This window comes from Micropterus salmoides, unplaced genomic scaffold (assembly GCF_014851395.1).
Source record: "Micropterus salmoides isolate LMB-PRFRI ecotype aquatic unplaced genomic scaffold, ASM1485139v1 Ms_hic_scaffold_11, whole genome shotgun sequence".
Taxonomy (NCBI): domain Eukaryota; kingdom Metazoa; phylum Chordata; class Actinopteri; order Centrarchiformes; family Centrarchidae; genus Micropterus; species Micropterus salmoides.
The window spans coordinates 11,916,316-11,939,426 of NW_024040152.1; the positions used below are offsets into that span (position 1 = coordinate 11,916,316).

At 39.7% G+C, this 23,111-nt stretch overlaps 2 protein-coding genes across 4 annotated transcripts; one reads left to right on the top strand and one right to left on the bottom strand.

Annotated features, from left to right (window-relative positions):
• The first annotated feature begins 8,490 nt into the window (after positions 1–8,490).
• On the top strand, positions 8,491–13,964 carry LOC119897293 (endoribonuclease ZC3H12A). Of its 3 annotated transcripts, XM_038710899.1 has the most exons (7): positions 8,491–8,643; positions 9,207–9,616; positions 9,978–10,117; positions 11,976–12,210; positions 12,417–12,523; positions 12,709–12,923; positions 12,997–13,411. In XM_038710899.1, the coding sequence occupies exons 2-7, from the start codon at positions 9,255–9,257 to the stop codon at positions 13,258–13,260; spliced, it is 1,323 nt and encodes a 440-aa protein (XP_038566827.1). In that variant the 5' UTR covers positions 8,491–8,643; positions 9,207–9,254; the 3' UTR covers positions 13,261–13,411. The 3 variants fall into 3 exon arrangements, with proteins under 3 accessions (XP_038566827.1, XP_038566825.1, XP_038566826.1); XM_038710897.1 differs by having other exon boundaries at positions 12,709–13,964; XM_038710898.1 differs by lacking the exon at positions 8,491–8,643 and adding an exon at positions 8,780–9,065 and having other exon boundaries at positions 12,709–13,964.
• Positions 13,965–15,400: 1,436 nt separating this feature from the next.
• On the bottom strand, positions 15,401–18,624 carry LOC119897294. The gene is made up of 7 exons (XM_038710900.1): positions 18,525–18,624; positions 18,349–18,433; positions 17,780–17,964; positions 17,415–17,511; positions 17,180–17,321; positions 16,411–16,650; positions 15,401–15,733 (listed from the first exon to the last, which is right to left on the bottom strand). The coding sequence occupies exons 1-7, from the start codon at positions 18,597–18,599 to the stop codon at positions 15,676–15,678; spliced, it is 882 nt and encodes a 293-aa protein (XP_038566828.1). The 5' UTR covers positions 18,600–18,624; the 3' UTR covers positions 15,401–15,675.
• Between the last annotated feature and the right edge of the window lie 4,487 nt (positions 18,625–23,111).

The window sequence follows — 23,111 nt, forward strand, 5'->3', positions numbered from 1 at the left end:
GAGAGTTTGCAGCTTTTCTCTGTTGGGTTCTTGGACTGTTGTTCGGTTGGTCACAACAAGACATTTGAAAACCTTGGGTCCTGTAAAATAGTGATCAACATTTTCTATTTCTATTTTCTAACTTTTTATGGACCAAACATCAATTAATCAAACAAATAATGAGCAGATTCATTAATAATGAAAATAATCGTTAGTTCCAGCCAGGGGCGGACAAAAGGATTTATAAGGGGCTCTGGATCTTTAGAGACCTTTATTCCTTCATTCTCCTCAAGTTAAGGGATCACGTCAGCCCAGCCCTTGAGTACAATAAATAAATAATATATAATATAGTGTACATACAAGCCTAGAGGCTGACCAGACCATGCATATGTGATTTAAATGATGCAAATTCATTGATGCAATAAAATTTGGACCTACTAATTTGCTGGAGCCAGGCTAGATAGACTGAAATAAAACAAGACTGCCCACCCAATATCAACCACTAGAGAGCAAAAAAAAACAAACACCACATGCTATTTAAATAAAAATTGGATTTGAAAAGATATGAACAAGAATTTCAGTCTGCACTCAAAAAATAGATGAAATGAATAATACACAAACTCTCAAGTTTGTGACTGGTACACTTTTGTGTTTATCGCTGCAGAAACTCACTCATTAAGAGACTGATCAAAGTTGTGGTTAGTCTCTGAGCTAATCAAACAGTAAGCCAACATATTAATGTCTCATTGATACCTGTGTAACTGTTAGCTACCTCATTTGCAACTGGTATGATGTTAGCTAAAAAGCAAGCTTTTCAAATAGCATCACCAGTCTTAAAATATCACCTTTGCCTGGGCTCTGGGGGGGCTGTGCTGGCTTTGACTCTGTCTTGCTATTGCCCTCATCTCTGCTGCCTGTCTCACATTCACCCATGTCAGCACCGCCGGCATCTTCACTGCTGTCTCCACTGGTGGCGGTAAAAGTAGCAGCAGAACCAAAAGGAAAGTCTGTAATTTTGAGGCTCTTTGCTGCACCTGCCTCTTTCTCACTCAACTTTTCAGTATTAACTTGAGTTTGAGGGTAATTTAAAATCTATTTTGATTTTTGAAGCACAAATAACCAGGCTAGGGATTATGTCTGTCTCATTTCATTATGTTCTGATGGTGAGTGTGTGATTGATTGACATAGCCAATCATATTAAAACGGCCCCAGTCCACCCTTGGTTACAGCACTAGTTTCTTTTGGTCAATGGTCAGAGACACAAAGGCTGGAAATAAAGCATAAATGCAGATCCACTTCAGTCAGAGAGGACAAAATAGGGGCACAAGGCCTACTGTACTTTAACCCAGCCAGTTGGCAGCTTGGCTCCTTAGAGCCCACTCCCACTGGGTGTGAATCAGAAATCTAACAGCTAATGGCAACAGTCGCCCCATGGTAGCGCTACTGACAGCAAACTAATGCCCACACATACAGAGTGGTGCACAAGAGCTGTCAGCACCCCACCATGACCCTGTGGGTATAAACTGGCACAAAAATAAGAAAGAAAGAAAAATCTCCCCCCAGTTGAAATTGATGGCTGTTGTTTATTTTCCCAAAACCCCTTAAACACACTTGAGCCTTTTACCACTAAGGTTGTATTTCCCTCTTCAGTGTTTGTCTTGCTATTATCAAAGGTTGAGTCCCATTTATAATGGAAGAAGGAACACATTGAACAGGTCAGGGAAGGAGTGTTATTATTTTCATACTCAAACCAATCACCGACCCCTCATGCCCTGTATGGAAGCGACTGTTTCTCCACTCTTTTGTTCAGGTTTTTTCTTTAATTTGTCACCCGTCTATGATTTAGGGTAGATGTTGGTTATACTGCACAACAGTTTAAATCTTTGTCTTGAAATCTTGCATCTGTCTGTGTGTACCAAACCTCAAAATAAATCAAGTTCTCCAACTATTTAAGTCTAAGTCGTTTATTTCTAATTTCATGTTCATCACACAGTGGTTTTGTTAATCTTGTTTTTCACTCCAGTGATTTTACACATGAAGGACTGTTTACTCATCATAAGGAATGCTTTGCAGTTTTTTAACAGAAAGCCAGAAGGCATGGAATTTGAAAGACATTTACCATGCAGGGTGGATCAAATGAAACTTGAACCAATCTGGGGACTAAAATTCAAGAGATATCAGCTTCTGCGTCTTTGATTTTGACCATCTCTTTTTTTACTTGTCACCTATAGGACCCAAACTTTATGAAAGTTGAAAAAATAAATTGGTGGAGTGCTCCTTTAATTATCATGTATTACTTTTCAAGTGCACAAAGCAAAACACAGAAATTATTATTATGTATCTGACCTCACCAAGATGAGCAGTATCTCCAGCGTTCAGCCGCACCACCAAGCCAAATCAAGTCTGTGTTATCAGTATACAGGTTAAACACCAACAGTGAGGACCATCAGCAAAGAACTGGGGTCCTGAGGGCAAGAGACATCAAACTAACTAAAAATCACTGAATGCAAGAAGACAGAACAGCTATTAGAATGATTTGATTTGACCTTTTTTACTCAGCAGAATGGAAAGGTCTTCTCTGACAAAATTCCTATAGAAAGCATTATTATTTTTTTGCTTAGTTCCTATAGGCAATAACATTCTTGATTGATAAAGGCTGGTACAAGTTCAGAAACTTGAATTGGTTGCTGGAACTGAAAAACAGCAGCTCATTCCAGATAATACTCTGAGCAAACAGGCATCGGCCTAATCTATCTTGAGCAGCACAGTAACACACATGGCAGAATGTGAGACCATCGTGATTTTCAATTATGATGCAGTTATTTTTCAGCATTGCGCCACAGTCTAGATATTGTGTGACTGAATCACCATAATATGAGCGAAGCACTTCAGCAGAAACTCTAGGTTCTTTCCCCGAGATCCCAGCAGAGAGTGCATTAATCATCAGTTTCCCCTCCCAAGTGAAGACAGAGAGCAACAGCTGGGGGAGAGGAGCTCGGCTTTAAACAGTACAGACTGCAGGAGGTTCAGCCATCACTTCTTGTTGTGGATTCTGACATCAATAGTAATGAATACCTTGGAGCGTTGCCTGGCTTCCTGAGCATGAATTGCTATCACACATGAGGCTGGGCATTGGAAGCGGTTTTGTTTGTGTGTCTTTGTGTGTGCTAGCGACCATGTGTACTTGTACCGGCACATCCTCATGCATAGCTGCGAGTGTTTGCCTTTGCTGGGGCAGATATGAGTAATATGCAGAATAACAGGTAGCCCTAAATGACCTGGGCTGACAGGAACAATTAATCAGAACATTGTTGGTGCTCTTGGACGAGGCCGCGGCTTCATGCTGAGGTTACACCTGCAAAGGCTGGAGCTGCACTGGGATCCAGTGCACCTATACACAATTTTCCTTAAATGATCTATGGCTGGTTGAACCACATTTATTTAAAAGAAAAGCAGCAAGTGTTTGCATGGTTGTTGGACAGTTAAAAGCTCAGTTCACCCAAATTACATAAATTTCTTTTTCTTTCTCAAAAAGAAAACACTAACAGTGATTATTTCATTTGTGCAAACAAAAATAGATAGGAATGGGATTAAATGGTATTAATAGTTACATTAAATAATTATAATATATATAGTATATATATATATAGTATATAGCAATTACTATATATAATATAGTAATTATTATTATTACTAATACCAGCATGTAGGCTATAACCACATGCATTTAACAGATAAACAAAAGGAAAACACACAAGATGAAATCTAACTTAAATGCACTAAACTAAAGGACAAAGAAGTGTGTGTAGGTGCGTGTGTGTGTGATAATGAGAGAATGTGTATGTTTCTGAAAGAATGTGTGTCTTTTTCTGTGATCAGCACCGTATGTTCAGTGTGCAGGAGCATGATCATGTTTTGCAAACAAAGAAAGCACAGTGAAGAAGGAGCTTTGAGTTGTGTGTGTTTGAGGCCAAATCAGAGGTAGATGCAAAGGCTGCGTGTCGGTGTGGACCATTACATTACTATCATCAGTTTAGCATTGGCTGAGAACTACGGTCACGTTAACCATGCAATGGTCACAATAAACCTCAATAAATAACATCAGTATATGACATTGATCATGAGCTAAACAGTCCTGTGCATAGCCAAGTAATGTTACTGTTAAGATATGTGACGCTACACTGAACAAAATATAAAACTTTTGTTTTTGCCCCCATTCATCATGAGCTGAACTCAAAGATCTAAGACTTTATCTATGCACACAAAAGGCCTATTTCTCTCAATCATCATTCACAAATCTGTCAAAATCTGTGTTAGTGAGCACCACACAGGTGTGGCATATCAAGCTGCTGATCAGACAGCATGGGTATTACACAGGTGTGCCTTAGGCTAGCCACAATAAAAGGCCACTCGAAAATGTGCAGTTCCATCACACAGCACAATGCCACAGATGTCACAAGTTTTTAGGGAGCGTGCAATTGGCATGCTGAGTGCAGCAATGTCCACAAGAGCTGTTGCCCGTGAACTGAATGTTCATTTGACGTTTCAGAGAATTGGGGAGTACATCCAACTGGCCTCACAATCACAGACCACGTGTAACCACACCAGACCAGGACCTCCACATCCAGCATCTTCACCTCTAAGATCGTCTGAGACCAGCCACCCGGACAGCTGCTGCAATAATCGGTTTGCATAACCAAAGAATTTCTGCACAAACTGTCAGGAACTATCTCAGGGAAGCTCATCTGCATGCTCGTCGTCTTCATCGGGCTCTCGACCTGACTGCAACTTCGCACAACCAATGAAGAGGAGTGGACCAACATTCCACAGGCCACAATCAACAACCTGATCAACTGTATGCGATGGAGATGTGTTGCACTGTGTGAGGCAAATGGTGATCTCACCAGATACTGGTTTCCGGACCCCCCCGGATCCCCACAATACAGTGAAACTGCACATTTTCAAGTAGCCTTTTATTGTGGCCAGCCTAAGGCACACCTGTGCAATATCCATGCTGTCTGATCAGCATCTTGATATGCCACACCTGTGAGGTGGATGGATTATCTCAGCAAAGCAAAAGTGCTCACTAACACAGATTTTGACCATTTGTGAACAAAGTTGAGAGAAATAAGTCTTTTGTGTACATAGAGAAAGTCTTAGATCTTTGAGTTCAGCTCATGATGAATGGGGGCAAAAAAAAAGTGTTGCGTTTAGAATTTTTTCAGTGAATATAATGCCCAGGTCATTACAGCAACTTTAAAGAGCAACAATCATATTTATTTACTTTTGTTAAGTCCCCTTCATTTGGTAGTATGACAAGGAAGGCTGCATATGTGTAGTAGAATTACATATTAAAGAGGTAAGAAATACACCTTGATTAATTGCCAGCCAGTATGAAGGTTGACAAACCAAAACCAAAAAGAATTTGGGTAACTGATGTCTAGATAAATACAAATGCTTCCAGAGTACATCTCGGTGGGTAGATGAACAGCAGGCAGTAGTAGTCCACATTGCAATTCTGTGCTCATATCCTGCTCAGGGAATTCAGTTGTCACTAATCAAAGCAAATCTAATTAAACACAGACTCAAAAACCTTGGCCCTCTCCATTCTATTGCTCTTTTATCCAATCTTCTATCAATGCTATGGCCACCTAGCAAGTTTTACTGCTTTAGCTCGTCTACACCCACACACAATGTCAGGAGGTCTATGCTTGCTGATCTATGTAGGACAAGTAGCGGGGTGTCTGAAGTAATAAATGAATAAGATGAATGTGGGGGATATGTTCATTTGAAGGCTCTTGTCACTGAGGGTTTGTCGTCCAGCTGCACAAAGGGTGGAGCCGTCCTGCCTGATTTACTTTGGATTCAAACCATGGCTAAATTGGAAATCGTGAATCACTCTGACACCAATGGTGCAAGATGGATTACTCCAGTTAAAGGCTGCCTTTTCTTTCTTTTAGTTCTTTTTAAAGAAATCATACAAAAATTAATTTTTCTGACAGACGGCTGACCGGGGCAGTCAACGAAAGCAATAGCAAAGGGAGGCCAGCACTGAGGCACTACAAAGCTGGTTTTATCAGCACGGCACTATCCTAACCACATCCAAAAGCTCTCAGCAGCACAATGAGCCTGGATGAATATTTGATCAACTGTCTAAGGTTTAACAAGCCTTGCCAAACTACACCTGCCTGGAAGAAAAAGATATGCCTTTGAGCACAGTGATGCCTCCAGCCAAGATGTTAGGGAAGTAAGCGTTTGATGTTCACAATACCCAATCTGCACTAATCTCATCAAATCTTGGGCGCTTGGATTCTCAACAAGGTTCAAGCATTACTGAACAATAGCTTTCTGGATGCCAATGATGCCTTCCAACATAATCTAGCCATAAATTACAAAACAATGCACTCAACCACAGACAACTGTAGGCTAAATGGAGCATTTACAGGTTGCATTCAATAAAATACTACATAACAGTCCATCATGCCAAGTGTGATACAACTGATATTTCTTCAAAATGCACTTGGAAACTCTCCCACATATAAAGTCATGTATAACTGACTTATACAAAGGTGTGAATATATGTGTGTGCTCTCGGTTTCTTTTCTTTCAGACTGAGCTTCAATGTGTGTGTGCGTGTTCACCCCAACTCATCGTTGCTGGCTGCAGCTCATTGCCCTGCAGTAATATCAGGCCTTGCAGACACCTGGGACCAGTGGTGTGGGCCCTTAGAGGAAGCAACCGCCTGGCAACTGGACCTGATTACTTTCTCCACTCTCCGGAACTCAGCTGTGTATATGCCATTAACCAGCTACACGCAGTGTGATCCCAACTCGACCGTGCCATTAACCCTGTACACAAAGGGTTGTTTACAAACGCGCACATACACACACACACACACACACACACACACACACTACACAGAACTTAACAACTTTACCACCCCACTAAAGCCACACAACCATTTGCAGACCAACATCTTCCATTATCTCCCTCGTGAGAGCTATATAGCGGGATAACATGGAGTAAAGGTGACATCTAGTGGCCAAATTATAGCACAAGCAGACATGAGCTGTCAATGTAAACAGTAGCTGCAATGTGTGCGGTTATTATTACAGTAATACACAATAATGAACAGGGTAAAAAGGGTGAAGACGCCCCCAACTGAAAAGACCCGACATGTTTGAATGTGATTTCAGTGTGTACAGTATGATGTTGCCCCAATAATTAATGTGTAAGCAGAATTTTAATGTTGTAGATTGTCAAGGTTTGGTTTGTTTAAACTATTGTGTATATTGTAGTGTGATAAAAATACATCATATTTTATTTGTTCATAGGTTGATCATAGGTTTTGTGTATGAAATAATATCTGAACGGCAAAGTAAGTCAAATAAATGCAGTGAGTGACAAGTACAATATTTCTGTCGGAAATGTAATGGAATTGAAGCATAAAGCAACATAAAATTGTACTTCAGTACTTGAGTTTCTTTCCAATACAGTCTCAAACAAATCAAAACATAATTTCAATTCTGTCCCCATTTCTACATGGGTAGCTATATGACTAAATGATGGTTTACTAATCTTCACTACATTTTTTAAAAATCGGAATGCTAATTGTATAAGCAGGTTTTGTTCTAATAGCAAATAAGCTAGTAGCTTTATCAGAGTATGAGTTGATTTCACTTCCTTTAATGGAAACACAATATAATATTATTATATCCTCGTATTTTTTTCGTTCAGAGAGCGTGGTATCTGTGTCTTTGATTCACTTTTACACATGAACAAAAGTCAGACTGCATAGAAAAATTCATAGGTGTGGGTACTTTAGTTATTTTGCCCCACACCACTAGGGGGCGTATTGTCCCCGATGTGATTCTGTTTCATTTATAATGTAAAAAGGAGGGGAGGAGATCCACTGATATTAAACACAAAGGGTATGGTTACGCCACAAAAAAAAAAAAAAATGACAGAGGCATTGTTCCAGTCTCAAGCCTCTGGCTTTACTTCAACCATCATCAATTTTATATTTCGCCCCAAACTAATGAATTGTTCCTCACATGAATCTTCTAGTTGGAGTGTCAACAACAACAAAACGTTTGTGAAAATGCAGAGAACCTTTAAAACCAACCAGTAAAAATTACATCAAGTTACCTCAAAATATATAAGAATTTCTAAAACACAGAGTAAGGTCATTTACAAATTACTGCCATTACTACTACATTCAACACACAAAGACATTAGCTTTACCTGCATTTTACTTTCTGCAATAATTTTTGCAATTGCAATTTCCTGCAATTGTTTTTAATGTCACTGTATTCTGTAAACTGCCTTAAGGGACAACAGTAAGAGCAAAGAATATGCACGCACACACACACACACACACACACACACACACACACTGTACAAAAGCTGTGTACAACATCGTGACTCACTGACAGCCACAGGAAAAACACCGTATCTTATCTATGATATATGCAAATCTTTGGAAGGCTCAGCATGCCTTCGTCATGAGGAAGAGAAGAAGGGAAGAAACCATTTTCCAAGTGGGAGGTGAGGTGCTGTGAAAACCGAAGCGTGTCAAAGTTACTGTATTTTCGAAACATTAACAAGAGTTATAAGTGACTTCTTCTGACAAATGGAACACGGAGAGAGTTACACACAGTGAAGGTAAGTCGTAGGTTTGCCTTTTCAGAGATATTTTGAGGAGAAATGGGCTGTTGCCTAACCTGCCTGTTAGCAGTGGAAATGTCCCGTTGGAAACTTTGTCACCTGTGTAGCGTAGATCTACACACTCGTTGTGTCTTATGAAGTAGAGGGACGTTAATTAGTCTTTTATATGTTCATACGAGTAGCAAAACGTGTAGAGGCCCACAGTGCGTTTGTTCTTCTTATGTTCTGCTCTCTTTATTTAACGGAGGCCGACAGGAAAGCTGAGTAGACCTGCAAACTACCTACTGTCAGGGTAAAGCAACGCTGTTGACAGTTACAACATACAGACGTTTACATTAAGGGACATTTTCTAATGCCTATTTGTAGCTTTATCAGATTCACCATATTACAATAACGTGACAATAGAAATTAAATTACAGGTAAATATAATTTATGAGAGTACTAAAAATTAAGGCAATTGGTCCGTAATGAATATTTTCATTACAGGTTAATCTGCCATTTATTTTATTAATCAATTAATCACGTCAGAACATTCTTAATTAAATGTAATTTTCCTTCAGTCAGTCGATGAATACCACCCTGGGGCTGTGTGACACAGATGCTCCAGGATGGATCAGGCAATTTTCAGCCAGAGCTCAAACCTGACAGTGCTCGAACCAGACAGTGAGGACCTCCTGCTCAGAATAGACTTCTTCAGGAAACTGGGTTACTCCTCAGCAGAGGTGAAGGCTGCTCTGAGGAAGTTGAGCCTAAGCACAGACACCAACGCGGTGCTGGGAGAGCTTGTCCGGAGCAGGACCTGTACTGCACCCTGCCTGTCCAGTTCTGACTGCGATGAGAAGAGCGTAGGCCAAAAGGATCCTCTGCTGCCTTCCAGTTGGGAACTTGGACCCTGCAAAATCACACCACAACATACTGCACACACAGAATTGAGGCCAATCGTTATCGACGGCAGCAATGTGGCCATGAGGTAATCTACATTATTGTTGTTATTGTTATTTTCTGTATTCATTGACCATCCACTAATTTTCAAAGATGTTATGTTTTGCTACTTTGAACTGTAGAACCTTTGCTATACACAAAAACATACAATTAACAACTAAAGTGGGTGTTGTAAAGGGTGTTCACCACCCTCCCTGCATTTTTGTAAAAGTCACTGCTACAATATGCAAATTTTAGGCACACACCTCACAATCTCCTCCTCTAAATAGATATGAAGTGTAATGTATTCAATTCACAGTAAGTAATAGCCCCAGGGTAGATTCACTCAAAGGAAATGTTCTAAGACAGACTATTTGAACTCCTGTACTATTATGTTCTTGTTTTTACAGTCATGGCAACAAAGAAGTGTTCTCATGCCGAGGAATCCAGCTGGCATGTGACTTCTTTCTGGACAGAGGTCACAATACTATTACTGTGTTTGTTCCCACTTGGCGCAAAGAGCAGCCCAGACCTGATACCCCCATAACAGGTGAGGATAAGAAATGTACAACCAAGCAGACAGATGGTTTTCATCAAACAGATTGGAGGTAGTGTAGACACACAGACACTTCTCGGTCAATGTAGAAACAATCCCACTGGCTAAACCATAAGCAAGTAGACCCTAACAGCCCCATTTAAAAGGGGGTCTGGTTCAAATATAAATGACATTGACCTTTTTTTTAGTTATTATTGACCCTTGCAGTCACAAAGTCAAGTGGCCACCAGGTAAGCCAGGCTAACTAGTTAACTTTTTTAAGTTACCTTCACACCATTAACATACAGTAGATACTAGAGGCGGTAATGATGAATCACTTTGCTGATTTGAATCTGTTAAGATCACTTCAAAGAACTTTATTTAGTTGTACATTCAATCTGTTTCAATCTAGTCCAAGCTATCATGTTCAGCTCAGTTCAGTTCTGTACAAAACTAGCGTATACAAGCACTGCACATAAGGTTAAGAGCTGTGCAGCCTATTATTTATGTTTGAGCTATCAGATAACCATCGTTTGAAAGAACAGATTATCTCTGCACTTTCCTAGTGTACAGTACGTCACATAGGTAGGACAAACCAGCATTGATGAGCTGGACTGGACTGCTACGACTTAACTGTAACAAAATTCACCTACCGGCACCTCTATGCTCACCAATTAACACATTCTATCTATTAATCTATCTATTTAATCTGTACAAAAACCGAAGTGTAAAAACAACTGCTGTTTTACAAGGGGTTGTCTCCTTTCTCTATTTCTTGACTGGGAGCAATAACTTCCCGGAGTACCTGCTGGCAACTGGTACCGGCAAAGGATTAGCCCTCATGAAAATGAATTGTCATTTTACACTATTTGTTAGATTATACAAACAAGATATAACATGTTAATTAGTGGGCTTGAGAGGTGTTGGTAGGAGTGTTGGTAGAAAGCGATCAAGCATATTTTCCTCTCTTCCTTTATTAGCCAGGGATCAGTGTTTTTTGCTTTGTCCCATGAAGTTCAATTAAATCACTGAGATTTCTTTCTCTATAGAGCTTTTCTTTTACCAAGAAATTTGAATTTGATTAATCTTCTCTAACACTGTAGCTGTAGATATGCATATTCTTGTATCTGTGATTTCTGTGAATGCTCTCAATCATCCAGGTCATAGTTGTCCAAGGAAGATTAAAATCAAGGGCAACTGGACTAGGTTGAAGAGACCCGAGGATGTTTCACCTCTCATCCAAGAGGCCCCTTCAGTTCTGACTTACCATCTGTTTAAACTGATTCGTCATCACCTTGTGGCTGTCATGATTTAGTAACTGTGGAGCCTGGGTGGAGCAATCCAGAGGTTCTATTTTCAATCTGGGAACAAGGAAGTAAAAATTAGCCTGTTCATGGGAAAGCCCCATCAGGAAGTCCAGCTGTGTTTTTTCTTCCACACCTAGTTTACTTGCAGTAAACCTTGTGGTTAACTGCTGACAATCATTGACAGTGAGAAGTTAGAAAAGTGTGTCTGAGTGTATGTGTATGTAAATCAGTAGCTCAGTCAGACAACCATCTAGCTTTTATGTAACCTGGTCCAGGCTCATTTAATTTCAGTTGTGTGTATTCTCTTATATTTCACTCACCTCGCAGGTAGAGTAATATGATATAATGTACATAGAGATTGTTATGATGTTTGTGCAGGTGATTTAATAGCTTTTCTGATGTCTTTTGTGTTCTGTGATTGATTGCTGGTGCACTGTGGTTTTTATATCTTAACATGCGGTTGTGGATAAAGACAAATCTCTGTCATGTTCCATAACAAAGCTATGAACGTTTATACAATGAAAAACTTTGACAGAAACCTGACTAATGATTGTTTGCGATTTCAGATCAACACATCCTGTTGGAGCTTGAAAAACAGAAAATAGTGGTCTTCACTCCATCACGCCGTGTTGGGGGTAAGCGAGTGGTTTGCTATGATGACCGCTTTATCGTCAAGTTGGCATATGAGTCAGACGGCGTGATCGTATCCAATGACACCTACCGTGACCTTCAAGGAGAAAGACCTGAGTGGAAGAAATGCATCGAGGAGAGACTCCTCATGTACTCCTTTGTGAATGACAAGTAAGCAGTCAGCCTGTTCTTCTAGCTGGGCCTGAGCAGGTTTCACATTTTTCCTGTTTAATGTTAATGTTGTTCCTGAAGGCATATTGCATTGTGATGGTGTAATCAGGGAAACACAATTATGTTGCACCCAGCTGATTTGTCACATGTAGATGAAGACATCAGTGATAAGTCACTTCTGTTTTGTTTTGTTTTTTTTGGTTCAGGTTCATGCCCCCAGATGACCCACTGGGTCGCCATGGCCCCAGTCTAGACAACTTCCTTAGGAAAAAGCCCCTGCCTACGGAGCAAAAGAGACAGCTCTGCCCCTATGGTAAGATAATATGATTAGCACAGAGTTCAGGAAGAGGAACCCTTCTGCTGCAATATACAGTATTTTCTCACTGTGTACTGTTAGACTTTTCATTCTTTTAGTGGTTTCGGACACGGAAGGAATGTCGTTCTCAAATGACATGACCTATAACCTTTTGTGTGTGTATCCAATTTGGTTTTCCTCAGACAAAAAGTGCACTTACGGCATCAAATGTAAGTTCTACCACCCAGAGCGGGCAAACCAGTCCTACCTATCCTTGGCTGATGAACTGCGAGAGAAAGCCCAAATTTCCACTTTAAAAGAAGAGAGAAATGCCACATTACCACCCAGACAGCTTCAAGCTGATCCTCATGACTCTGAGTACACTAGAGACCAGCAAAGTTCTTCACATCCCGGTCAGGTTAGTGAAAATACACTGCTGTACTGGGAGGATCCCAGAAAAAGTCTGAATCATATGTCCCGTTCTGTAACAGGAGGCCAATGTCAGAAAGAGTGGCCTGGGCTGCACTCGATGCCCAGTCATTACTATGCCAACATCTCTCATGAGTACCTGGATTCTGGCCTTGGCTCTTATGAGAGTCACTACTCTGACTTTTCGCATTGCCTCAGCAACTCCCATAGGCTCAGTTCCCTGGAAAGTGGTCTCACTGGACCCAGACATGCCTCAGTGCATTCGGAGAAAAATAACAACAGCCAGTCCTGCTGTTACCATCATCATCAACATCATGGAAAACTGAACTCCAAGCGTCAACCCAAATATGACACCCACCCCCCTCACATGTTCCCGCCTGGTGTGCCACACCAACACAGCCTCCCCAGCCATCTCCATTACAGCGGAGCCCCACATCATCAGCAAAATTACTGGTCAGATCCCTTTCTGGGGCTCCCCCAAGCCAGGACATCATGTGGTCTCCCGTCTTCGGTCCATTACTCACACTCACACAACTCTTGTTGCTCTAGCAAAGGCCATCAGTACCATTCCTGGGGCCAACAGCAGTCATCCTCTGCTGCATTTGACTCACAAAGGTTGGAACTCCGCACGAAACTCCAAGCCATCTTCAATCCGCATCAGGTGGATACAGTCATGGAAATGTTTCCACATCTGATGGATGCAGAGAAACTGGCTGCAGAGATCCTCAACTTGAAGGCACAGAGAGAGATTTTCTGATGATTCCTCTGATGAACTTACATGACGTGTTAACACTGTGTAATGTGCATTGTAGTGCAATTTGACTTCCTATTTATAAGTTATATGTATTTGTATGACATTATAGTCAAATGTGACCTTGTCATCCATATTTTGGATGAAAAGTGCCCCTTGACCAAAAATATTTATGATTGTGTTTCTAGAGTTGTGACTACATATTGTGTCAATTGTGATGTATTTTAATCTTTGTCCAAAAATAAGTTCTCATGCAATACAGAATGGCAGTACAAAGTATTAATTTTTCTTTTACTTTCACTGCAGTTCACCAGAACAGCTTGCTGTTCACTATTATCTCTGTGAGGTGTTGCTACAATATATTTCGACACACAGGACTTACAATAAGTGGTGATCTTACTAGGGAACTGAAAAAAAACTTGACACTAGTGAAAGGAATTTGCTGGTGTGTCTCCACCCTTTTCCTGTAAATCGGCATTAATGAAACATTCTTAGAACAACTGTAACATTACACAAGTATTTGGGTTACTGTGTGATTGAAAAATGGCAAAAAAAAAAGTGAAGTTTAGTTCTCATGAAAATGCAGATTATGTTCTCTTAGAAAATCACTTTGTAAAGGTATATTGTAATATACATTTATAGTAAGCATGTGTATAAAAAGGTTAGATATTATGTGTGTCATTTGGACTTAAATGTAAGGTTATCGTTCTTTCTTGCGCTTAGCTAATGCATCTATCTGAAATATGCATCCAAGGTTTAACAGGAACTAAATAACTTGGCACTCACTCATGCTTACATCACAACGTATTGCCTAAAATTCCTACTCAACTAAATTTCACAGGTGTGTCTCCTGTGCACAGACTTATCTGCTACAACCTTTTTTCTTAAAAATTTGGGCGAGCCCAATGGTTTTACATACCAAGAAATGTTCTACTCTGCAGCTTGTGCTGCAAGCTTGAACAAATAAGAAGTGTGTATTCATGTGACAGACTTATGTCAATTGAAAACAGTTTTTGGCTAGTCTGGAGTTACTGTTGAATAATAGCTTAATTTTCTATAAAGATGCTTTAACTGACCCACGGATGACAATGTTAGTTGTTTGGTCAGTCGGCCACCACTTTGGTGCAGACTGAAGTATAGCTATTTGATGGATTTTGTGCAGACACACATGGTGCCCCTGAATTTAGATATAGCAACACCATGAGGTTGACTTTTAAAACAATAACTATTGGATGGATTGCTGTGAAATTTGGTAAACACATTCATCGTCCCCAGACAAGGAAATGTAATCTTTTCGATCCCCTGACTGCTTTTGCTTATGACCGAATGCCTGCTAAAATAATAACATTGCCACCTGTCTCAGCTGATGTTGGCATGGTAACTTCAACTAATAAGGTGAACATGGTAAATATTATACCTGCAAAACATTACCATGCTAGCATTATCATTGTAAGCATGTTAGCAGTTTAGCTCAGTGCAAGAAAGAAAACAGTTAACAGTGCTCAGAGCTATGGTTGGCTTCTTGAAATATTTTAGCTAAGCCATGTTCTTGAAATTCACAATTTCTCTGTAAGACTAAGACAATTTTTGTGCTTGTTTTGGGACTAGTACAGCAACGAACTCAAGAAGAGAACAGCAACTTTGTGCACCTCTAACATTACTGTCTGCCGAAACTCACACAATTATTTGATGAAATGGTATTTTTATTGTGAATAACAGACAAAACACACATGACAAACATACCTTTTATGTATGTACTTTGATTCAGAGATGTATCTCATTATAAAAAGGTCTAAATCCATGGCCTTAACTACTGTTCTGCATTCATCTGGCTGTCTTTCCATGCATCTTTTCGGGATCATCATAAACATATATGTTAGGGTAATTATCCTGTTAGTGCCAATGCTTTGAAGAAGGTGTTGTACTGTGTATGACTGTGGATGTGACAATGAACTTGATTTGATTGAATTTGAAGCTTTACATAATAGTGTCATTCCCAGGCCATCAGTAGTTTGTGGAATGGTACAAAGGCACCATAGCCGGGCTTGCTGCAAAGGACAGAAACAGAAATAACAAAACGTTAAAATGATGGGGAAGTTCATTCAGAATCAAATCTTCCTTGAGTTAATGGACTAAACTCATGAGGTAAATCAACATAAAAGAAATAGCACATTGAAGTAGTTTCAAGTATGTCCACATGGTTTACCCATGTGTAGGATACAGTAGTCTATGTGTTTATTGTATTTTACTAGACAAGGCTAGAAGGAAACCCGTTTCCAACAACAGTGAGTCAAATGCGTCATTGGTGCAAGCAAGTTCACGTAAATGCCTGCCAAGTTTACCTCAGACCTGAGATTTGCATATTAGGCTCAGCCATAAGGCAGTATGTCTGGAGGCATTGTTAGGCTGTTAAAATACATAAGGACTGCAGTGTGATGCATTCAGACACACTTTAATGTAATTTTATGTGGTTAGGATTTGGGAATCTTATTTTAATAACAGATTTTGCTGCTAGAGCATTACAAGGTCACACAATAATATAGGGTTTGGAGGAAGCATTTGAACTGTCTTTTCAAAAAGTAGTGAAATGTTCCCAGTGCTGAGTTACACATTGGTGGACACAATAAATCCCAATGCAGCACTGAATGTCAGGTTGCACACACTGAGACACATTAAGAGCTACATGTTGCGTGTGTTCACACAGTAAGAAAATGAGATCAGTTACCATTCAAAGTAGTGGTATCCCTTGTGGCTGCCATCATGCAGCCCATGATCAGGTGTCTGCAGCTCCACCCCAAGGTGGAGATCTGCCTCCCCCTGCAGGTGGCCAAGGAAACGAATAGTTCCTGTGCTGATCCGTCCATACGGCAGCATGATCCTGACCCGGTGACCCAGTTCAAGGTCCATGGGGGAGTGAGGAACAAAAACCCGGTGAGGCCCTTGGGACGTCCTCCGTGACCTCACACTGGAGGAAAAGATGGTTCAGTGACTAATACAATAAAGATAGAGATGACTATGATAAGTTCTATCTACAGCTTTAGCAACATCAGTGATATTTATATAATATGTGGGGGGGGTTCTTGTAAGTACTTTTGGGAAGTAAGCTTATTTACAGAGAGTTAGAAAGTAATACTACTTTCACATCTATGCAGCAAATGTGAAGCTACAACTAGCCACCCAGTTAGCTAAGCTTAGCACAAAGACGAGAAACAGCTAGCCTTGAGCTGTCTTTAGTTAGAAAAATTCATCCACCTATCTGGTGGATACAGCTCACTAATTTGCACGGTATCTCCTTTGTTTAAGCCACACAAAAACTAAAGGCCTAAAAACGTCAATTTACATATGGTGGTACTAATTTCCTGCCTGGGAACAGTCATCAGGCAACCTGGGAAGACTCCAGGAAGATAATGGCCACTCCTAACCAAGGCACACAATCCCCTCATTGCTGCTTTTTTTGATAAATATTTGAGTACTTCTTCCAACACTGGCTGTACCTGGTGGCTGAAGATGAGGAGGAGCCAGGTCTTGAGCTCAGTGCAAATGATGAGGATAACTGGCTGCCTGACAAACTGCTTGTATATGTTTCTTCTCTTGATGACCCCTTTAACCCTTTGCGTATCATTCTTGAGAGACCACCTGTTCATAAGAGTAGCCACTGACATCAGTATTTAATTCAAAACCATACATGTATAAAAACTTCTGAATGAATTCAGTGTTACTGTTATTTACTTGAACACTTCTCAAGTACTTCTCCATTGTCCACTCCTGTCTCTCCCTGGTCATCATATGTGTCCTCTTTCACCAACGCTCCAGCCTGGGAGGCAAGCTAAGTAAAATGTTATAAAATTATTATTAGCAAAGTCATACACACAAATTCAACCACACACATACATTTGTTTTACTGTCCCCAAGGGGACACCTCATAAATGCATTCCCTAGCACCTTAACCAAAACCAGAACACTAAAAACAAGTCTTTACCATCAAATAGTAGTCTTCGACTGTGGGGACCTGAATTTTGGTCACTACGGTGACACAAGTCCCCATGGGTTAGCATGTATTCAGTCCCCACCGACACACACATACACAAGCACACCTGATTATGTAGCTCTTCCTGTTTTCTTTGCAGTTCTGCAAATCTCCTCTCCCATGATGCTCTCTCACAGGCGATCCTGGTCTTGAGTGACAGTATGTCTTTCTCGGTTTTGGTTAGTCTTTTATGAAGGGCAGTTGTACGGTCTGGGCTACCTGGTATGGCTCCAATCCCCTTACTTTCAGAACCTGACAAATTAAGTCAAATCAGGTCATCAGACCATATCCCTATTTATCCATGTACTGAGGAGATGTAAAGTACATTTACAGAAGGATGCTTTTGGCTACAGAAACTAGGGAAGACAATGCAACTTGTTGCTGGTTTACATTTAACCCTGCTAGGTGTGATAGGTAGACTTGTATTCCATAATGACAGTTCCTTTCGATGGCTACTGGAAGGTCATCTGTAATATATTTCCCCCAAAACAAACTGATCATTGCACATGTAAGGCTCATGAAACTTGAACAGACCAGCCTCACTGTAAAGATTTAAGCCAGCTAAGTAAAGTATTTTCAATTGAAAGTAAAGATTTCATTAGGCAATTTGTGTCATTGATTGTATAAGATCCTTACCCACAAGTTGTCTATGCTGGCGGCTTGTGTCCTCTGTAACATGTTGTTCCCTTGGCAAGAATTGTATTGCATTGTATGGGCATATCTGCAATGCAAATAAATGTGGTTTATAAGTGTTATTGACGAGATATCCAAATAGCAAAACAAATGACAAATTTCACGGAACATACGCTCACCCAAAGGAACCTGCAGGTGCACAGTATTCCCTTATATGTCCAAGTAAACACAGTCTGTAGGATATATGGCATCATGATGAAGCATGTTCACCTCACATTGTGGTCTTCTGAATGGGGAAAGAATTACTGTTAATGTGTTTTATCTATTGAAGCTCATGGGGTGAATACCTCTGCTCAAATGATGTTGGATTGTAACATTACAGTGTATTGATAATGCGGCCATACTGCGACCTCATATACAAACAAACACACGTAAAAAACTGAACCATGGATTGAAGCTTACTATCGGAAATTGTATAGACAGAGCTGGACACTGACCTTTGCCAGGAGCTTAACTGTAGGATGAGAGGAAACAATCCCAATAATGTGAGGTCCCAAGGAAATGGTAGCTCCCATTTCTTCTCAATGGGTCTCTCTACTAGTCCATGGTGAACGCTAATGTGGCTCACAAGGCTCACTGACCTGTTGCTATGTACCTAGTCTGTGTGAATAGTGGTGCTGACGACTGCTAGGTAGGTAAATCTTGTCTAATCTTCTTAGTCATTCAGTTACACAGTCCAGTTGCATCCTGGCTGCTTAATTTGGTCTACTGAGCCTTACCTATAAACAATGTGAATAAGCCTCTGCATGCAGTGCAACTGTTACCTCTGTTGGAGGAGGAACTCAGGGTCAGCATCCATCTGTTCTGTCTGTGTACTGGCATAGCTGTCTGTAAGACCTGAAGAAGTAATACAAAAAAATGTTGGACAAAAATGTGCTTTTATTTAAAAAAAATAAATAAATAAAGAGGCCAGGCTATAAACTTACAAGTGTTCTACCACTTGATTAAATACTCCTTTTACATTTCCGTTGTGTGACAACATCATATATATTTTCTATTTGCTTGTTACAACTCTTCATTAATGTTTTTTACACTGAGGGAAAAATAAAAACCCAAGGGACGTTTCACTTTAGACTTTTTATACTTTAGGTCTCCCACAAAGGAAAGACAAAATACAATCAAAATGAAAATGATAAATATGTAAAAACAAAAAAACACTTGAGCAAACAAACACTGTGATCAATATTCAAGAGTTACTCAAAGGAAGTCATTATTATTCTAAAAAAACTTAGTAAGATTGGTTAAATCTTAGATATTCTTAGAGTTGAATTGAAATTGCTCTCATTGTAAAAGCTAGGAAAAAACTAATAGGCTATAAAGACTCCATGTTGCACTATTCCAGAAGGAAATAATGTAGCTGTCTTGTGTATCAGTTTATACAAATTTCCAGTGTTTGGCAAATTACTTCCAAAATTTAATACATTCTAGATTACTAGTTACTGTCATTTGAAATTAGTTAGTTATAATATTATTGTCTCTGAATTGTAATGCTTTACAGTATTTTTGCGTTACTTGAACTTTTATTTAATGGGCACATCATTCTAATGGTAAGATGTGCCTGCATAGGTGCGTTCTAGTGATGTGCAGAGTTAAATCCGCGGATAGGGTGGGTCTTACTTAACTTAACCTTCTGATTAATGGGGGGAGAGGTGAAATAGGTGAATCGTGTCCCCATTAAGAAGGACGCTGTGCGCAGCAACATAAAGTCATTGATTAGTTGAATCTCCCGACACTCCGAGATGATCAGTCAGGATGAACTGACCGCAGCCTCTCTGATCATGAAAGTAATTTGTACGCATGATCCATCAGGGGAGCTACTGTCTTGTTAAGAGGAGCGAGCTTCCCCGTAGTTTGCACCCTGCCTACAATCTCAAGCGTCGGATTCCCGCGACAGGAAATAATCCTACTCTTTTACTCATGGCTTTGTTTTTCTGGTGCCAAAATGTTTCTCGATGTTAGTGTATTATTAAAAAAACAAAACACCTCTTAACAAGGGCGTCATTTTGTGTTGAAAAGACATTTAAGGGCTCAGATTAGGGGTGTGATGAAACCCTGAAGTCCACGAGACGTGATAATGGGCATTATAGGAGTCACGAGAACAAGACAAGAAGATACTCCAATGTTATTGATAAGATATGTTCATTGATGAAATAGGCTATGTTGAGCATTAAACTCTTAATTTCCTGCATTCTAGAGACATTTTCTGCACCAATTTATGGTGGAAATGTCTATGTGAAGAGAAACAAAATTCATGTGGCCGGTGACAATTCAGAATCTAAAAAATATCCCTGAAATATATCATATTTGGCATCTTTGGACTCATATAAATCAAAGCCCTATTTTCATAGCCACAATTTTAGGACAATGCAGCTGGAGAATGATCCTAAACATACAGACAAGGCAATCGAGGAAGGGCTTGTTAATTCTATAGGGCGTCCCCTTCTGTTCATTGTGGAATAATTTGTAATTAGCTTGTGGTACTTTGATGAAGCACTAAGCACACGATAACTGAAACAATAAAGGCTTTAAAACTAGATTTTACCTTGAGGCCCATTTAAAACATGGGAACTCTCATGTTACTATTTAGTGCTAATTAAACAAATGATCAATAGATCAAATTACCCGAAACTAATTGCCACACAATGATTCTGCAGCTTAAGGACCCAGTAATAGTCTGGAGCCTCTGGGCAGTTGCCCGTTTTACGAGATTGATAATCCGGCAGTGAACCAAGGAGTTTTTTGATAGTTAAACAGTGGAAAGTGTAAAAGGCTGCAGTCTGAGCAGAGCATCACCAGTGAGGAAGTGTCTGATGATGTCTTTGGATTGTAGACCCCTACCAGTTATTGACTACAAAGGATTTGCAGTTTTTTATTTATTTTAGTTTAATTAAGTATGATATATGTATTAATTAAGTTCTATTTGAATTTGTTCAACATAATTTTCCTATAGCATATGACAAAGGAACTTGTTTTTGTTCAGTGCTCATCTGATGCTGATATTAACACGCTCAAATTTGAGCTGAAAGTTAGAAGTTTCTATTTCTATTCCAGTGTGCTGGAGCATGAAACTGTCACTGTCCTATGTATGTTCTGTACTTACACTAAAGGGTCCCTGTTGCCTAATGTTGTTATGTCACTATGGATACTGTGTCCTTTGTTCAGTATTTCCAAGACAGTTCCTACAGGCAAGGCAAATCCTCATTTATTCCTCATGATATGGTTTCCGATATCATAGAAAGTTTTGATTAAGTGAAACAATGGAATAGCCTGGCACACATTTAAAATCTCTGCGAGTTAATTAGATCTTGTTAATACATAAACCAGTGTATATTACTTTTGTCTGTAAATTCTGGTCAGAAAAAGGATTATTTAAAAGGATTATGTTTGTTCAGCCACGCATCAAATGTCTTGCTCTTAGCAAATCAAGTGTGAAAGGGGGCAGCATTTCTTTCTAGTTGATTATCCCACTGATTGTACAGTACAGGAGTCTTTGGTTTCAAAGTAAAGCTGCACATTCAAGTGAAATGTGAGCCTACAGGCAATATCTACATTGTTAAATGTCTCGGTTATTGAGGTTATGTCACACATTTGACTATAAGTTTGCAACATGTTGATAGCAGAAAAATGTGTCAGTGTATAAAGGGCATTTTGGAATACAATGATGAGGAGATTTACACAGAGAAACTACTACAAAAGTTTTGACTTTGGGATACACAAAGATATAAGCAGTTTTCTATCAGAGTATGGTGCACTATTGTTCATTGAAATTTAGAGAAGAGGGCCCAATATTTTATTTTATCTGCCATAGAAGCACTAGATAAAATTTCATGTTAATCACTGTAAACAAACAAACTGATGCATGTAAATGTGATACAACATGTTTATTGTGCATGTATGTTGGGTATATCTGTGCTTTTCATGTACATGTACGTACCTGTGTAGGCTGTGAAGACCAATCTCTCCCTGGGAAAAGAAAGACTATCTGCAATTTGATTAAGTTTTTCAATTTGAAAAAGTTGCACATATATAGGGGTAGACTGGAGATGTACCAGTTCTAAAGGAATTTTGATTGCGACATTACATTTAAATGTTTTCAAGTCTGTCTTTAAGCAATACTGACATGTCTATATGTACATTTAAAGAGTTATTAGTTAAATTAACAACTTCATACCAAACATCAGTGTTTGAGAATGTGTGGGCACATAAATGGAAACCATTCCCACATATCCTCACCGGCCACTTTATTAGGAACACCTGTTGCATTTAAGCATGTAGATGTGGTCGAGTGGACTTGCTGAAGTTCAAACTGAGCATCAGAATGGGGAAGAAAGGGGATTTATGTGACTTTGAACGTGGCATGGTGGCTGGTGCCAGACGGGCTGGTCTGAGTATTTCAGAAACTGCTGATCTACTGATCTACATAGTAAAAAGGAACCTGCTAGTCTTAAACAATGGATGGACACAGTAAGAGATGTGCAATAGAAAAACATTCGTTCTGAGGAATAAGGGGAAGACGTTTCCCAGAAAATGGACATTGTCATATCTGGATCTAGATAAATCCAAGGAAAACATGGGCACAAGGTCTGAATGTATAGAAGCGTATGCTTGTTTGTTTTGTTTTTTTCTCTTATCTTTTCTGTAAAATTTAAAAAACTGACCAAAAGGAAAGGTTTATTGATAACTGTTTCTCCTGTCCATACTGGCCG